Source organism: Propithecus coquereli, unplaced genomic scaffold (assembly GCF_000956105.1).
Source record: "Propithecus coquereli isolate 6110/MARCELLA unplaced genomic scaffold, Pcoq_1.0 Scaffold53, whole genome shotgun sequence".
Lineage (NCBI taxonomy): Eukaryota > Metazoa > Chordata > Mammalia > Primates > Indriidae > Propithecus > Propithecus coquereli.
The window spans coordinates 1,692,386-1,708,270 of NW_012151174.1; the positions used below are offsets into that span (position 1 = coordinate 1,692,386).

The window sequence follows — 15,885 nt, forward strand, 5'->3', positions numbered from 1 at the left end:
GGAGTCCCCACTGTGGCCCACAAGGCCTCACACAATCTGTCCCTGTCACCTCCCTGTCCTCGACCTCAATCTCCTCTCACTCTCTCTGCTCCAGCCACACCGGCCTCCTCGTGGAGACTCCAACGGGGCAGGCGCGCTCCTGTCCCCGGGCCTTTGCATTGGCTGTTTCTCTGCCTGCAATGCTCTTCCCCCAGACGTCTGCCCACTGGCTCCTTCCTCACCTCCTGAGATCAAACGTCACCCTCTCAGTGAGGTCGCCCTGAGCAGACAGGTATTTAACCTACTTATTTGTCATGTTTACTGTCTGACTCCCTGGTCAGAATGTCAGCTCCGTGAGGGCAGAGGTCCCTGTCTTGTCCATGGCTGTCCCCCTGGTACGGAGAACAGGGCCTGGCACATGGAAGACACTCAATAAATAATGATTCAATAAATAAAAGGAAGAAGGGAAAGAGAGAAAGGAGGAAGGGGAGGAAAGAGGGAAGAAACAGGTATGGCTGTGAGCTCGCACGGCTTGTCAGCTGCCCCGGCTGAGAGGCAGGAGTGTTAACACTTCCCGTCTTCCCGGGTAAGACAGTGCCAGGCTGGGAAACTGAGGCCCAAAGGGACACTGGGTAGTACTCCTTGGAGGACAGAGAGCCAGGCTTCAGACTGACTCTGAGGACCAGGATCAGCAGAAAAGGCCCCGGCGCCACCTGCTGGTGAGTGGCGTCATGCTGGTCGTGTCCACCTTGCTGACTCTTGAGGCTGGCGATGCCCGGGCCACGTGGGCAGGTGAGGCGGCGGCCCAGGGGCATCCTGGCAGAAGCGCAGAGTCCACGGAGGCACGGCTGCAATCCTCTTTATTCCTGAGGCCCCGTGGGCACCCCACCTGGTCAGTGCCATGCAGGAAGGCGGGGCTGTGCTGCCGGGGACCCGCCCTGCGTCGCTTTGTGCCTGCACACCTGCCCTCCCTCCACAGCCAGCCGGGACTCCCACCTCTCCAGGAGGGAGAGCTCCCCCGGCTCCATCAAAGCTGCATCCACCCCACATGGGGCCTCCAGAAGGCAGGAGATTCGGGGCCCGCCTCGACTCCCCATCCAGGCCTGGGCAGTGACTGGTCACCAGATTCCTGATGACAGCTGCCCCCAAGCTCTAGAGGTACATCCTCCGGCCAAGCAGGGGTCTCACCACCCAGACGTCATCCACAATCTTCCCATCCTGTGAGGCACAAAAGCAGGGAAGGCGGTGAGAACAGAAAACCTGAACTCTGATGGCCTGGGTTCAAATCCCATCTCTGCCTTTGATCGGCCGTCCAACCTTGGGCAAGTTGCTAGACTTCTTTGAGCCTCAGTTTTCCTCGTCTAAAAAGCGAGGATGATAGTCACAGTACCCACATCATCGATGTTGTGGGAATTAGATGAGATAATATTTGTAAAGGCTTACAACAGAGCCCGGCACACGGCAAGGCCTGCGTAAGTGCAGGCCGTGATTATTAGAGCACAAACCACCGTGTAGGCAAACCTTGGTTTATATTCCAGTGCATCTCTCTCTGAGCGGCCTTAAGCTCACGATAGGACTCTGAGCTTAACCTCCACGTTCCATGCAATGGCGAGAGAAATAGAACAGCCCACACAGGGTGATTGTGCCAACCGAATGAGACAATGCAAATAGACACCTGTGCCTGGTGCACATGCCACTCGATAAATGGTGGCTATCAGACCCCAGCTCAGCCATCCTCCAGCTGTGTGACTCTGGGAAAATTACTTCCCCTCTGAGCCTCAGTTTCCTCATCTGTAAAATGGAAAGAAAATCCACCCCTATGGGATTGTTGAACTTACCAAGTCCCAGACACTATTCTAAGCACTTTATATATAATAAGTCATTCGACCCCCATATAATCCTGTGAGGTAGAAACTGTTATCATCCCCTTTTCACAGATGGAAAAACTGAGGCTCAAAGAAGGTAGATAAGTTGCTTGAGGTTATCTAGCTGGTAAGTAGCAGAGGCAGGATTTGAACCCCGGATTTCTAGCTCTAGAGTCCAACTTCTTAACCATTCAGCTCCCAGACACACTGGGCCTGGTGGCTCACTGGTGCAGGTGACTTGGGCCTGCACCTCACGGACCTGGTCATCGGACACCTGCTGGATGTGGAGGTGCGTCCCGTTCAGGATGTGCAGCCGCGTGTACCCATACTCCTTCACGCGCAGGGCGCTCCAGGGCCTCGGGAAGATGGAGAATGGGGTGAGCCGCTCCTCACAGCCCTGCGGGGCACAACAGGTCAGGCCCGGGGGCCGAGACAGGTGGAGGACCCCCAGGGAACAGAAATGACCAGGATCCTGCCGCCCCCAAGGAAGACAAAGTCAGCTAAGACTCGGCCACAATAATGTTCACAATTGAGTGTTTTGACCCAGCCTGGCTTCCCTTGCCCCAGGTCTTTGACTTCTAGAAAAGTACCTGGCTGAGCAAGACTGCCCATTACAGCATTTTCTATAAACTGAACTGGAAGCCGCCCAAATGCCCAGCAGGGGAGCCAGTTAAATAAATGATCGCGTAGCCATAGCAAAGCAAGGAGATACGGAAAGGTGGCCAAGAGGTATTTGTGAAGGGGAAAAAGCAGCCTGAAGAATAAAAGAAAACACTGGGTCTTAATTCTGGCTGTATAGTAGACCCTCCGAAAAAGTAGACCTGTATAGTAGACCCTCTGAGAAAGCTTTTTATTCATTTGGGTTTTCAGAGGTTTTTTTTTTAAGAAAAGATCTCAGTCTGTTGCCTGGGCTGTAGAGTGCAGTGGTGTCATCATAGTTCACTGCAACCTCCAATTCCTGGGCTCAAGCGATCCTCCCGCCTGGGCCTCCCGAGTAGCTGAGACCACAGGCATGTGCTACTACACCTGGCTAGTTTTTCTCTTTTTTTTGTAGAGATGGGGTCTCAATATGTTGCCCAGGCTGGTCTGGAACTCCTGACCTCAAGCGATCCTCCCGCCTCAGCCTCCCAGGGTGCTAGGATTACAGGGGTGTGTGAGCCCGGTCTCATGCTGCTTTTTAAAAGTGGGTGCTACAGTTACCCATCTCTGTCTAGACAGTCACTCATCTGTACACGCAGAGGACACTGCAGAATGCCACCCTAGACCCGTAACAACCGAGAGCTGGGCGAGAGGTGGCGTGGGTGGCTGCCGTTTACCTCCTGACCTCTGCACTATTTGAATTTCTATCACAAGTGGCTCTTATGTTAATCATTTATAAGGATCAGCTTAAAAAACTAAGCCTTCTCTCCTTGAAGAGGGGGCCGATACCAAGGCCAGGCAGGGAAACCAGGGAAGGGCTCCCAAAATGACAGGGACATGTGGAAAGGGACGGAGAGCCCACCTGAGAGAGCTCCTGCCAGCCAGAGCTGCTGCGATTTGAGCATCCGAGTAAATAACACTAGCGTTGGTTTATAACCCGCAGAATAGAATAGATTATCCAGGAGTCCACACCGCCATAAATAAATAGTTCACCAACTAAACAAATGGGGCGGAAGGCACACCGCCCCCTTACGGGAGGATTGCAATGAATAAATCTTGGAAGAATGAGGGGAATAGGAAGTCCCCATGGAACACGGCAGTAATAATAACTGCTGCAGGCGCTGCAATTAGGGGGTGAAAGTTTGAGGAGAAATGAGACATTTGCGTGATCTGCAAGTATCTCCCCCGAGACAGTTGTGAATTAAAATGAACTAGAGTAACTTCACCGTGGAGGAAACCCAACGCCTGCCACTTACGCGACCCGTGACGTTGAGCGAGTGTTTTTCCTGAACCTCCGTTTCTGCATCTGTACAAGGGGCACGCTGCTAGGAGTACCTAACCTTAGGGGTGCAGGTTAAGTGACATCAAGGGTATGAGGCGCAGGGCACCCGGGCTGGAACGAGGTCAGCCGTCGATGAATGACAAGAGGGGAGACACCAAGGCACCCTCCCGGCTGCTCACCGCGGATCCCGTGATGATATGGACAGGACCTCGGGGGTTGGTGTAGGGCATCTCCAGGCTGCCGTTAAACACCTGGAGAAAGGGAACAAGTATGTGTGTGTGGGGGGTCACACCAGGCCATGCCCAGGGCGTCTGACCACCTTGGCACCAGCCGCCTGGGTGCTTAGCCCGCCACGTGCCTCACCTGGTAGTTGTAAATTGGCCACAGGCGTTCGTACGAGTGCTCGTGCGCCCACAGCTGCAGGTCCACTCCTGAGACAGAGCAGGGGGTGGTCAGGGCCCTGGCTCGGGAAGGGGACAGGGCATGGGGCTGGGGTGGCCCAGGGGTCACTCACCGTATTTGTAGAAAAGATCCTCCAACCCGTACAGCTTGCCTCGCAGGCCTTTGCGGACCTGAGCAGGGTGAACGAGCAGGTGAGACTCAGGCCGAAGCCCCACGTGGCTCTCACCGCCTCCACCCTGCCACCGAGAAGGGGAGTCCTCACCCTGCTCTCGTGCCACCTGCAGTCGTCCACATCGGCATTGGAGCAGTACATGGGCCGGTGGCCCATGGTGATGATCCAGGGCCGAGCTATCCGGTTCTTATTGGCTTTCTAGAGAAGAAGGGCCCAGGTCAGGTGAAGGGCAGGGGTGGGGAGAGGGAGAGCGGAGGGACGGAAGGGGACCCCCACCCAGGTTACCTGGAGGTCACTCTCCAGCCAGCGAAACTGCCTCTCTACTAGGTGGCGGCCGTAATGGAGAAAGAAATACACCTCCGTGGAGAAGGAGACGATGTGGGCTGGACCCAGATCCCAGCTGGAGGGGTCAAAGGGCAGGGGTCGGAGACGGGGTCTCCTGTGCATCTCCCATCTTTCGGGGAAGACAGGCCAGTCCCCCAGCCCCCCCAGAGTACCTGTACCACAGGCCTTCGTTGTCCCCCGGCATGCTGAAGCGAGCCTTGTAGTTAGAGAAGTTGCTGGAAAAAGGAAGTAAAAGGGAGAGGGTGAGGGGCTGGCTGCCCCAGGCCACTGTCAGGCCCAGGCCGGCCCCCAGACCCTGCCCCATCTCCTGATATGCAAAGAGAGGCTGCAGGCCCAGGCGCGGTGGCTCACGCCTGCAATCCTAGCACTCTGGGAGGCTGAGGCAGGAGGATTCCTTGAGCTCAGGAGTTCGAGACCAGCCTGAGCAAGAGCCAGACCCCGTCTCTACTAAAAAGAGAAAAATTAGCTGGATGTGGTGGCATTCGCCTGTAGTCCCAGCTACTCAGGAGGCTGAGGCAGGAGGATCGCTTGAGCCCAGGAGTTTGAGGTTGCTGTGAGCCAGGCTCACACCACGGCACTCTAGCCGGAGAAACAGAGTGAGACTCTGTCTCCAAAAAAATAAAAAAGAGAGACTCCACAGTATGAGGGACTAAGGGGAGACACCAAGGACAGACACAACCATTTTCACTGATCCGGCCGTGTCCCCTCCCCCGCAGCCCTTGTCCTCACTAGCGTTCCTCGTGATTCCCGGGGCACGTCATGTATGGCAGGCTGGCAGCCACCGGCTCGATGAGCCGCATGAACCTGTCCCCGACACGGGCGTTGTCCTGATCCATGTCGTAGGCAAAGTCTCCTGGGGACGGGAGGCAGAGGACAGTGAGGACCCAAACCTGGCTCTGCTTTTGCGGAAGTGAGAGATCTGGTCGCTCAGGTGTGGGCTGTGCCACCCCTGACCTTGGGGCTCCCCCAAACTCCCCAACCCCGGCCTCACACCCACCCACATGTGCTTGGGACACCTCTGGTCCCCCTCAGGACCATATTGTCTCTTGTGCTCTGAGCACACCGGCCCCCATCTCTGTCTGCCCCCTTGTCCCCTCCCGGAACAACGACATTAAAACTGAAAGAGTCTGGGACTGATTTTGTACCAGGCGCAGTTCCAAAGGCTTTACATACATGATCACCCAAGTGTTCAAAACGCCCTCTGCGGGGATTATCCCCATTTCAGATGGGGAAACTGAGGCTCCAGGTCACAGAGCCCGTCAGTGAAGATCCAGGAATAAAACCCGGAGCCTGCTACAGAGTCTGCCCTTGAACCACGCAGGCCCCGGTCCCCAGCTCCCGTGTCATACCGTCCCCTCAAATAACAGCAGCAGCAGCAGCAGTAACGACAATAGCACACGCTTGTGTGCACTCACGCCCTGCCAGGCCGTGTGAACTTAAGCAGTCGCCATGACAATCCTGGGACCTGGGAACTCGCTTTACCCCTGATGATAATAATCCACTGGGGAAAAGCAAAGCTCACGGCAGTAAGTGCAGAGTTGGAACTTTAGCCTGGGCAGCAGGTGAGCCAAAGACACCATCTCCGTGGCCTGCAGAGCGACACTGGCCCCGGCCCTGTCCCCTCCGCTGTCCTGGCGCTGCCCCCCACCCCCGCTTCCCCCACCTCCAGGCACACCCTTGCTGATGCCTCACCCACATGGAGAACAGCGTCGTACATGCCCTGCTGGGTGTCCCTGCGCAGCCGGGGCAGGGCCTTCGGGTTGTCAGCCCCCAGGTCCCCAAACACAGCCAGGCGGGGGCTCCAGTGCACCCCATTCTTCAGGGCCCTGAAGCGGAAACGACGGCTCCAGCCCTGGGCACTGCCACAGCGGTAAACTGAGAGGACAGGAGAAGGTCACGGTCAGCTGGGGCGCCCCCAGACCTCTCCCCCAACCCCTGTCCTCTTGGAGTGGTGGACGGCTGAGCCACGCCCCCCTGTCCACCTTCCCCAGCACCGCCCACTGTCACGGGGGGAGCATGGACTACAATAGGCTTGCAGGTAAGCAGTGTCCCGTCCCGCTCCTGGTCCCCGCCAACACCCTAGCCCGGGACCCTTCTCACCATACTCAGCCCCGGGCAGCAGCCCCCGCAGCGTGACTCGGTGCATGTAGAGCTTCCTCCGGAGAATGCCCCCGTCCACAAAGGTGCTGAAGGCGCCCTGGGCCCGGAGGGGCAGGGGCCCCAATAGCTGCAACCCAAACTGCACTTCAGAGCGGGCTGGGACCCATGTGGTCCAGGTCACAGTCATGGAGCCTGGCTCCCCTGGGGAGAAAGGAACAGGGAGGGCCTGGGCAGGGAGGCCTGGGCAGGGCAGGGCAGGGAGGGCCACTGACTGCAACAGCTCTGGGACATTTCATAGTTAAGGACATCGGTTCTGGAGCTGCCCAAGTTCAATGCTAGCTCTGCCATTTCCACGCTGTGCTGTCCTTGAGCTCTTTGAGCCTCAGTTTTCCTGTCTATAAAATGGAATAGTAATAGTATCTACTCTTTAAGATTGTTATGAGGCTTAGATGAATAAATATAAGTAAAGCACTTGAAACAGTGCCTACAACAGTCAGAGTTGTACGGGGGAATGAATATTATTATTAATGCCATTGTTTACTGTGCGCAGGCCTCGCGCCAAACATTGCACACACCTGATGCCATTGAAGGGTTGCCCACGCAGATGTCTGGGGGCCAGCTAGGTCGTATAAAGGGGGACAAGGGCCAGCTGCAAGACAGCAGGGAGTTGCAGAGCATGTGGCAAACTGCAGACTCCACCCTGTCTAAAAGGGACAGCTGTCACTCAGTGCTGGTGATAGCCGTCAAACAGGAAGCAGGCCCAGTGCCACCAAATCTATCAACTTCTAGAGTAAATCTTTACACAGTGGCTTTTATAACCCAGGAGCATACATAGATAGATATGCAAATCCAGATTTTTTTTCTTTTTTAAGGGATAGGTTCTCTCTCTGTCACCCAGGCCGGAATACGGTGGCTTGATCATAGCTCACTGCAACCTCGAAATCCTGTGCTCAAGTGCTCCTCCCGTCTCAGCCTCCTGAGTAGCTGGGACTACAGGTGTGTGCCACCATGTCAACTGACTATTTTTTATTTTTCGTAGAGACACGGTCTCCCTTTGTTACCCAGGCTGGTCTCGAACTCCTGGCTTCAGGTGATCCTCCTGCCTCAGCCTCCCAAAGTACTGGGTCCAGATTTTTAAGTGATAGCTTCAAATTCTGAAATGCTAGCAACCAAATCAAGGTTTTAAAAATACCATGTGGTAAAGCATAATGTTAAGAGCATGGGTTCTTCCTCCAGCAATTCATGTGCACAGGGATATTTATGGCAGCACTTGTTATAATTGCAAAACACGGGAAACAACCAAAATGTCCAGATTTAGGAGAGTGACTGAATGAGATCCACACAGTGGTGTACAAAAGAACAAGCTCTAAGAACAGTTATGAAATGATTTCCAGGACATATTGTTAAACCAAAAAAAGCAAAATGCACAAGAGTATAGTCAGATACCCTTAATATAAGGGGATATAAGAAAATATGACGGTATCTGCTCACTTGTACAAAAGAAATACGCGGCCGGGCGCGGTGGCTCACGCCTGTCATCCAAGCACTCTGGGAGGCCGAGGCAGGAGGATCACTCGAGGTCAGGAGTTCAAGACCAGCCTGAGCAAGAGCAAGACTCTGTCTCTACTAAAAAAATAGAAATTAGCTGGACAACTAAAAATATATAGAAGAAATTAGCTGGGCATGGTGGCGCGTGCCTGTAATCCCAGCTACTCAGGAGGCTGAGGCAGGAGGATCGCTTGAGCCCAGGACTTAGAGGTTGCTGTGAGCGAGGCTGACGCCACGGCACTCTAGCCCAGGCAACAGAGCAAGACTTTGTCTCAAACAAACAAACAAAAAAAGAAATACGGGAAGAATACACCAGGAACTAAAAACATGGATTATGGATTACTTACAGGGGGTGGGTGGGAAATGAGGCGGACAAAGGGGGGAATGGGAACAGAGTAGCAGGGATGAGGAAGGAGAGACACTTCTCTGAATCAATCTTTTTTATAACACATTGACGACCACACTGGAAAAAAATTTTTTTTTTCTTTGGGGTCATGGTGTTTTATTACGAAAATAGAATTAAAACTTCAAAAACAAAATGATCCTTTCTAATTTAAGGAAAAATGTGTCATTTTTTATTGCTTTCTGTGCGTGAGTTGTATGCAACTTGAAAAATAGTTACCCAAGGTGAAGGGACGTGTGAGTTACATATGCTTCACGAGGCCCGGGGCTCGAAACTAGTGTGAGTTAAATACAACTCACATGGCAGTGAATGTGATCATTCTGATACCTGGAACAATAGTCATGTTTCATGTGTTCTTCACACATCCAAAATATAAACAAATAAAACCACCAGGATGTGGGGGGAGCCCAATATGGAAGATAAACACTAATACATGGACCTAACGATGTTAAAAAATGAATTACAGGCCGGGCACGGTGGCTCACGCCTGTAATCCTAGCACTCTGGGAGGCCAAGGCGGGTGGATCGCTCAAGGTCAGGAGTTTGAGACCAGCCTGAGCAAGAGCGAGACCCCGTCTCTACTAAAAATAGAAAAAATTAGCCGGGCATGGTGGCGCATGCCTGTAGTCCCAGCTACTCGGGAGGCTGAGGCAGGAGGATTGCTTGAGCCCAGGAGTTTGAGGTTGCTGTGAGCTAAGCTGACGCCACGGCATTCTAGCCCGGGCAACAGAGCGAGACTCTGTCTCAAAAAAAATAAATGAGTTACATAACCATACTGAAAGGGTTGGGGGAAGAAAAATAACTATGGGAAACAGTGTCCTAACTGGGTATTTTAAGGCTAAAGCCAAAAAGGACTGTGCATAAATACTGTCATGCAGTCAGTAAGCGCTTCTCCTGGAATATGGGCAGACAGTTCTGAAACTGCTTTTTGCATATGCCAGGATTGAGCAAATAAGTAAGAATATCATAGACAGCGAAAGTCAGGTTTCTCAGTGTTAGAGAAAGAAGTTGCAAATAAGGAAAGATGAGGCTAAAATAAACCCTTGGTGTTGGGCTGAAATTAGAGGTATCAGTATGATCTCATGGTATTTAACATGTACACAGAGAGATGGATACAGAAACGTGGGTTGCGAACATGCACGTTAGCACACGTGCACGTGTTGTCTTGCTCTGTCTGTTGAGCCTAGAAGCTCCCAGCATGAGCACCTCTCCAGTAACATGAGCACACCTCGCACTCAGATCTTAGCTTCTAAATACCTATTCTCTAATGAAAGGAACTAGGACCCCTTGGAGAAACTGTTTATTATTTTATTTTATTTTTTTTTGAGACAGAGTCTCACTTTGTTGCTCAAGCTAGAGTGAGTGCCATGGCGTCAGCCTAGCTCACAGCAACCTCAAACTCCTGGGCTCAAGAAATCCTCCTGCCTCAGCCTTCTGAATAGCTGGGACTACAGGCATGCGCCACCATGCCCGGCTAATTTTTTCTATGTATTTTTAGTTGTCTAATTAATTTCTTTCTATTTTTAGTAGAGACGGGGTCTCGATCTTGCTCAGGCTGGTCTCGAACTCCTGAGCTCAAACAATCCGCCCGCCTCAGCCTCCCAGAGTGCTAGGATTACAGGCGTGAGCCACGGTGCTGGGCTGGAGAAACTGTTGATTCCAGGGATGAGACCAGAACTATATAAGATGTGCATGGAAGAATTTGTGGTGTCATAAAGTGAAGAAGGGCTCAAAAATGATGGGGACTTGTTGAAAGAACAGAGACCCCAAACGGAAGGAATTCCTGAGACCAAATCTGGGACAATCTGAGTAGTGGAATAAATAATGATAGAATTAGATTTTCTGCAGTGTGAGCTTGTAGCGTCTAAAAAAAAAAATAGATTTAGATTTTTCACCCATGGAATAAAATAAATATCCATGAGTCCATGATATAAGTAAATAATTGAATAACTAAATAGTGGAACAGAGAGGGACTGCTCTTCTTACAGTAAACTTTCAATGACACGGAAAGAGGGAATTAGCAAATCACAATTAGGCCAACACCTCACTAATAATTGTAGCAGATAAGATGCACTGGTGCCTCTCCTTTCCAGGCTGTTTTTCTGGGGCACGCGACCCCGCTAACTCCAGCAGGACCATTAGGCTACGAGGCCGAATCCAGGCGCACTCAGACGGGCCACCTCGCAGCCCCCTGCCTCTACTGCCATGCCTGCGGGACGCATGTGAAAGGGCCTGTCGGTGGCCTCGAAGACCCCGCCCCCCACTCCCCGCAAGAGACACCCACGCATCCGGATCTCCCAATGACCTCCTCAACCAGCCCCTCTCCAGGGCTGGGGCTGGGGGCTGCCTGCAGTCACGCCCCCAGGACCAAGGACAAGCCCCGATTCACCAAGAGGAGCAGCCACTTCCCTACTTCCCACACCCCAACGTTAGCGCCCCTTTCCTGTCCCCTCTCCCCCGGTTTCCGTGAGCCCTTCACCAACATGCTCCCTGGGTCACTTCACCACGTTCTACGGCTCAAGATACTCCCTATACTCCCAAAATGGCACTCTCTATACTCCCAAGATACTCTCTATACTCCCAAGATACTCTCTATACTCCTAAAATACTCTCTATACTCCAGGCTCCCACCTGCACCCTAGCCGCTGCCACTCAGCAAATCCCAGCTAAGCTGGCCTTAGACTGACCTTGTCTTCCCAGCTCCGTAGGCATCCCACCATCCACCACCCAGTGGCTCAGGCCAAAGCCCTGGGTCATCACCCCACACAGCCAGCCCCAAAGGTCCTGTTGGCTCCACCTCCCAGTCTGTCCGCTTGTCACCATCTAATCCATTGCCACCAGGATGACACAGCGGCTCCTTGCAGGGTCCCACCTCCACGCCTCCCCACCACCACTGGGGACCCAAGGCAGCTGCTCTTGATCTAACCACCCCAATGGCTGACAGGGCAGCTGGAGGGGAGCGGAGTGTTTCACTGCCTGCCTCCTGGGGACAATGCGAGACCCGCTCTGCCTCACTCACTGTGCTGTAGGAAGACGTAAAGGAACACGCAGGCCATGCCCACACCACGGCACTCCTTCAGCCTCAGCCCCCAGACTGTGCTCTGCCCTGGCCCTCTGTGCCAGGCAGTGGAGGGCAAGATAGCCTCCAGGGGAAGTGGCCAGCCTGCCTCAGTCTCCAGCCAGGCCCTTCCTCTGACCTCACCCGAAGTCCCCTGTCCAGCCAGGCCACCTCCTGCAAGTGCCCACCCTTTCTGCAGGCAGGCAGCTGTGTGCCAGGTTGGGCTGGGATGGAGGACGCAGTGGTGGCGCAGGAGTGCACAGGCGGCACCCACAGGTACAGGCTAATGGGCAAAGCAGCGGCCATTGCCAGCCCCAGGCTGGAGACCAGCAGCTCCGGGCTTCTCGTTCCCATCCCTGCCCTCCCTGGGACTTAAGCAGCCCAGGGCAGGCTGGGTCTAAGGAAACACCAGTTGCTAAACTTGAGGTAGGTGAATGGTAAAGTGAGAAATTAAAACAGAATTTTATGACTCCTTACACCCAAATTCCTAGTTACTTTTTACTTTCTACTTCTGGATAAACCTAAACTTGGTCTGTAAGTGAATAGTACTTCCTTATTAAACTCAAATGAAACTAAAAAAAAAAAAACAAAGATGCACCGGTGGATGGTAAAATTAGTGCGCAAACATTCAGAAGAAACAGGATTTGCATAGTCTTGAGCAACCTTCCCCAAGGTATTTATCAACAACAAAGGAAAGAATTATTACTTTATGGTGGAGAAACCCAGCAGGCATCTCCTAATCCAAACAATCAAGGCCAACGTCAGTGACAGCACTAAGTCATGTCGACATCGTGTTCCACTGAGAAGGACACGACATCCCACCTGTGATCGTCTTGCCAAAAATACATAACTTAGTTCCAATCAAGAGAAGACATCAGACAAATCCAAAATGATATCCAACAAAGTAACAGATCAGTACTCAAAAACACCAAGATCGTGAAAGACAAGCAAAGACAGAGAACCTGATACAACAACTAAATCAGTGTGAGACCCTGGATCGGCTCCTGGAACAGAAACCGGATGTTTGTGGAAAACAGGTGAAATTTCAAACAAGGTCTGCAGTTTAGTTAACAGTATTGCATCAGTCTTGATTTCCTGGTTTTAATCGTTGCGCGACAGTTACATAAGATGTTAACATCAGGCGAAATTGAACGAGGGGGAGATAGGAACTCTGTGATACTTTTGGACTTTTCTGCTAGATGTAAAATTAATGCAGAATTAAAAGTTTTAAAGCAAAGGTCGTGGGCTCTTGAGCCAGCCTGCTGCATTCGGATTCCAGGCTATGTGATCTGGGGACAGATTCTTCACCTCTGTGAGCCTCGGTTTTACTCTTCTGTCAAATGGGAGTAACAATAGTATCTACAGCTTAAGATTGATTGAAGGTTAAATGAGTTAGCCATCCGTCTAAAGCGCTTACTAAGAATATATCTGCTATCATGATTGTGTAGGCCAATAAAGGACAGCTGTGATCTCACTGGATCGTCACAGGAGCACCATGAGATGGCTTTTTCTGTCCCATTTCATAGAGGCCTCCAGGCAAAGTGCTCTGTCCAAGGTCACTTGGCCAGCAATGCCGAGTCCCTTCATTCATGTGGTTTCTGTCTCCACATTGCAACCAACCTTTAAGAAACTATCTTCTTTACAAGTGTCAAGGACATGAAAAATAAGGAAAGATAAGGAAACACTGAGGAACTGTCCCAGATACAAAAGATGAGACTAAATGCAACATGCAATTGTGCATCGGAATAAAGACGTTAGTGGAAAAGTTGGTGAAATCTGAAGTCTAGTTATAACATGATCATCGGTGTTAATTTCTGAGCTTTGACAGTGGTATCCCCGTTATGTGAGAGATTACCATTAGGGGTAGCTGGGTGAAGGGTATACAGGAACCCTGTATTGTGTTTGGGACTCATCTGTAAGTCAAATTATTTTAAAATAAAAAGCTCAAAAATTTTTTTAAAAAGAAACAACTGTGCGTTGAGTTTTTGTGTAGTATCAAAGAAGAATAGCCACGATTATCTGAAACTCCTATTAAAACCTTCCTCCCTGTTTCAACCATGTATCTGTCTGAGACCAGATTTCCTTCACTTACATCATCCAAAGCAACATGTCACAACAGACTGAAGCAGAAACAGATCTGAGGACAATCCCGTTGTCCCCCATTAAGCCAGACACGAAAGAGATTTAAAAAGATGTAAATCAATGCCACCCTCCTCACTACATTTCTTTTTATGCAAAATATAGTAATTTTTCATTAGAAAGTCACTTCCATTAATACAGAAAGGATTTGTTACTGTTAATTTTATTTACTATTTAAAAAGCCTTTTGTAGAGATGACATCTTACTATGTGGCTCAACCTGGTCTCAAACTCCTGGCCTCAGGTGATCCTCCAGCCTAGGCCTTCCAAAGTGCCGGGATTACAGGCGTGAGCCACTGCACCCAGGCTATTATTGTTCATTTTAAATGACAATAAATATTTTTAAACGACAGTTTTAATTTCTAATATGGTAACTATTGCTAGATGCAACTCACATAAACGACAGCTCTTTGAGGTTTTTAGCAGTGCGAAGGAGTCCTGAGTAAAAAGCTACCGCACACCAAGCTCAGTTCTGCCTCTACACAGGTAGCAACTCATTTACTGCTCGCCAGGAGGTCTCGCTAATATTACTGCATTGTCCAGATGAAGATACTGAGACCAGAGAGGTTAAGTCACTTGCCCAAGGCCACACAGCAGGTAAGTAGCAAAGCTGGAATTCTAACCCAGGTAGTCTGGGTGCCTGCAACCATCGAGGCACCACTGGGCCTCTCTGGGAGAGACGTAGGGAGGCTCACGGACACTTACCTGGGTAGGACAGATGGACTTGCTCTGGGGCAGCACTGGGAGCCCCTGGGGCCCCCTGGACTCCAGAGGAGAACAGTAGGAGCAGACAGCAGCAGGACCCCAGGCAGCATGGAAGGGAGTGCATGGTAGGGGGACGGTGGGGGCAGAGATGGGGAGCGGACGGGGACGGAGTAGATGAGATTCCTCGGGCACACAGGAAGGGCTGGGAGGATGGAGGATGGAGGAAGATCAGGCAGTGCCTCGGGGTGGGAGGCAAGATGGCAGGGAGGTCTTCGAAGGGGTGGTTATCCAGGTACTGGGGACAGAGAACAAAAAGAACGATCACTATGGAGCAGCAAAGCGCCGGGAGCCTCCTTGGCACAGATTTACTCGCAGGAGCCTCACAGCATTGCTATGAGGTGGTGGCTACCGTGACCGTCATCCCCCATCACAGACGAGGAAACTGAGTAACTGGGTGATTCAGGCGCACAGCTAGGATGCGTGGAGCCAGGATCTGGACCCCGCTGGGCCCGATTCCAGAGCCTTGCTCTTTTAACCACAGCCTCGCCCTCAAAGCCAGAGGTGCAGTCGTGGGAGCGGGTGGGAGGCTCAGGGTTGGAAGTTGCCTTTGGTGACCTCACCCCCGGCAGTCCATCTTGCTCTTAGTGACCCCTTTTCTTCCACCTTCCTGCCCAGATTCCAGCCTTCCACCCTGCCCGCCTGGACCCCACCGCTCTCGGCTCCATCCTCTGCAGCCCATTCTGGTGGCAGCGACCCCGTCCTCCCGCTCCAGCCCCAGATCCCCGAGTCCCTCCTGCCCACCCCGACCCCAACACCCCGCGGCCTCCAGCGCCCCGGGCCTCCCGCATCCGCGCCCGCTCCCCCGGCTCCCGCTCGCCCCGGACCTGCCGGGGTGCGTGGAGCCGGGGCAGGGGGCGCCCTCGGGTACCCCGGCTCACCCTCGGGGGCGCCGGCTGCCGGGACCCGCGTCTCTGGCCACCAGCGATGTCCTGGTATTTATGAGTTTGCCGGGGCCGAGGCCTCCCGCCGCCTACAGCCTGTTCCAGCCCCGGAAGAGCCGGTCGCCTCGGGGTGACGGGCTCCCCAGACAGCCGGGGCCCCGGGTCCCACAGGTCCGGCCGGTCTCAAGCACCCCACGCACACCCCCCCGGGGCGGGGCGCGGGAAGGGGGACCCGGGAAGACTCGGCACGCCGCCGCCGCCGCCACCTTCAAGCCGGCCACCCGCACAGGTACGGCTGCGCTCTGTCC

General features: G+C 52.7%; 1 protein-coding gene across 1 annotated transcript; it reads right to left on the reverse strand.

Moving 5' to 3' along the window:
- Positions 1–785: 785 nt before the first annotated feature.
- Positions 786–14,919, reverse strand: LOC105820531 (iron/zinc purple acid phosphatase-like protein). The gene is made up of 12 exons (XM_012657024.1): positions 14,637–14,919; positions 6,785–6,985; positions 6,377–6,559; positions 5,414–5,537; positions 4,837–4,899; positions 4,625–4,739; positions 4,430–4,537; positions 4,280–4,337; positions 4,129–4,196; positions 3,945–4,016; positions 2,104–2,241; positions 786–1,197 (listed from the first exon to the last, which is right to left on the reverse strand). The coding sequence occupies exons 1-12, from the start codon at positions 14,758–14,760 to the stop codon at positions 1,132–1,134; spliced, it is 1,320 nt and encodes a 439-aa protein (XP_012512478.1). The 5' UTR covers positions 14,761–14,919; the 3' UTR covers positions 786–1,131.
- Between the last annotated feature and the right edge of the window lie 966 nt (positions 14,920–15,885).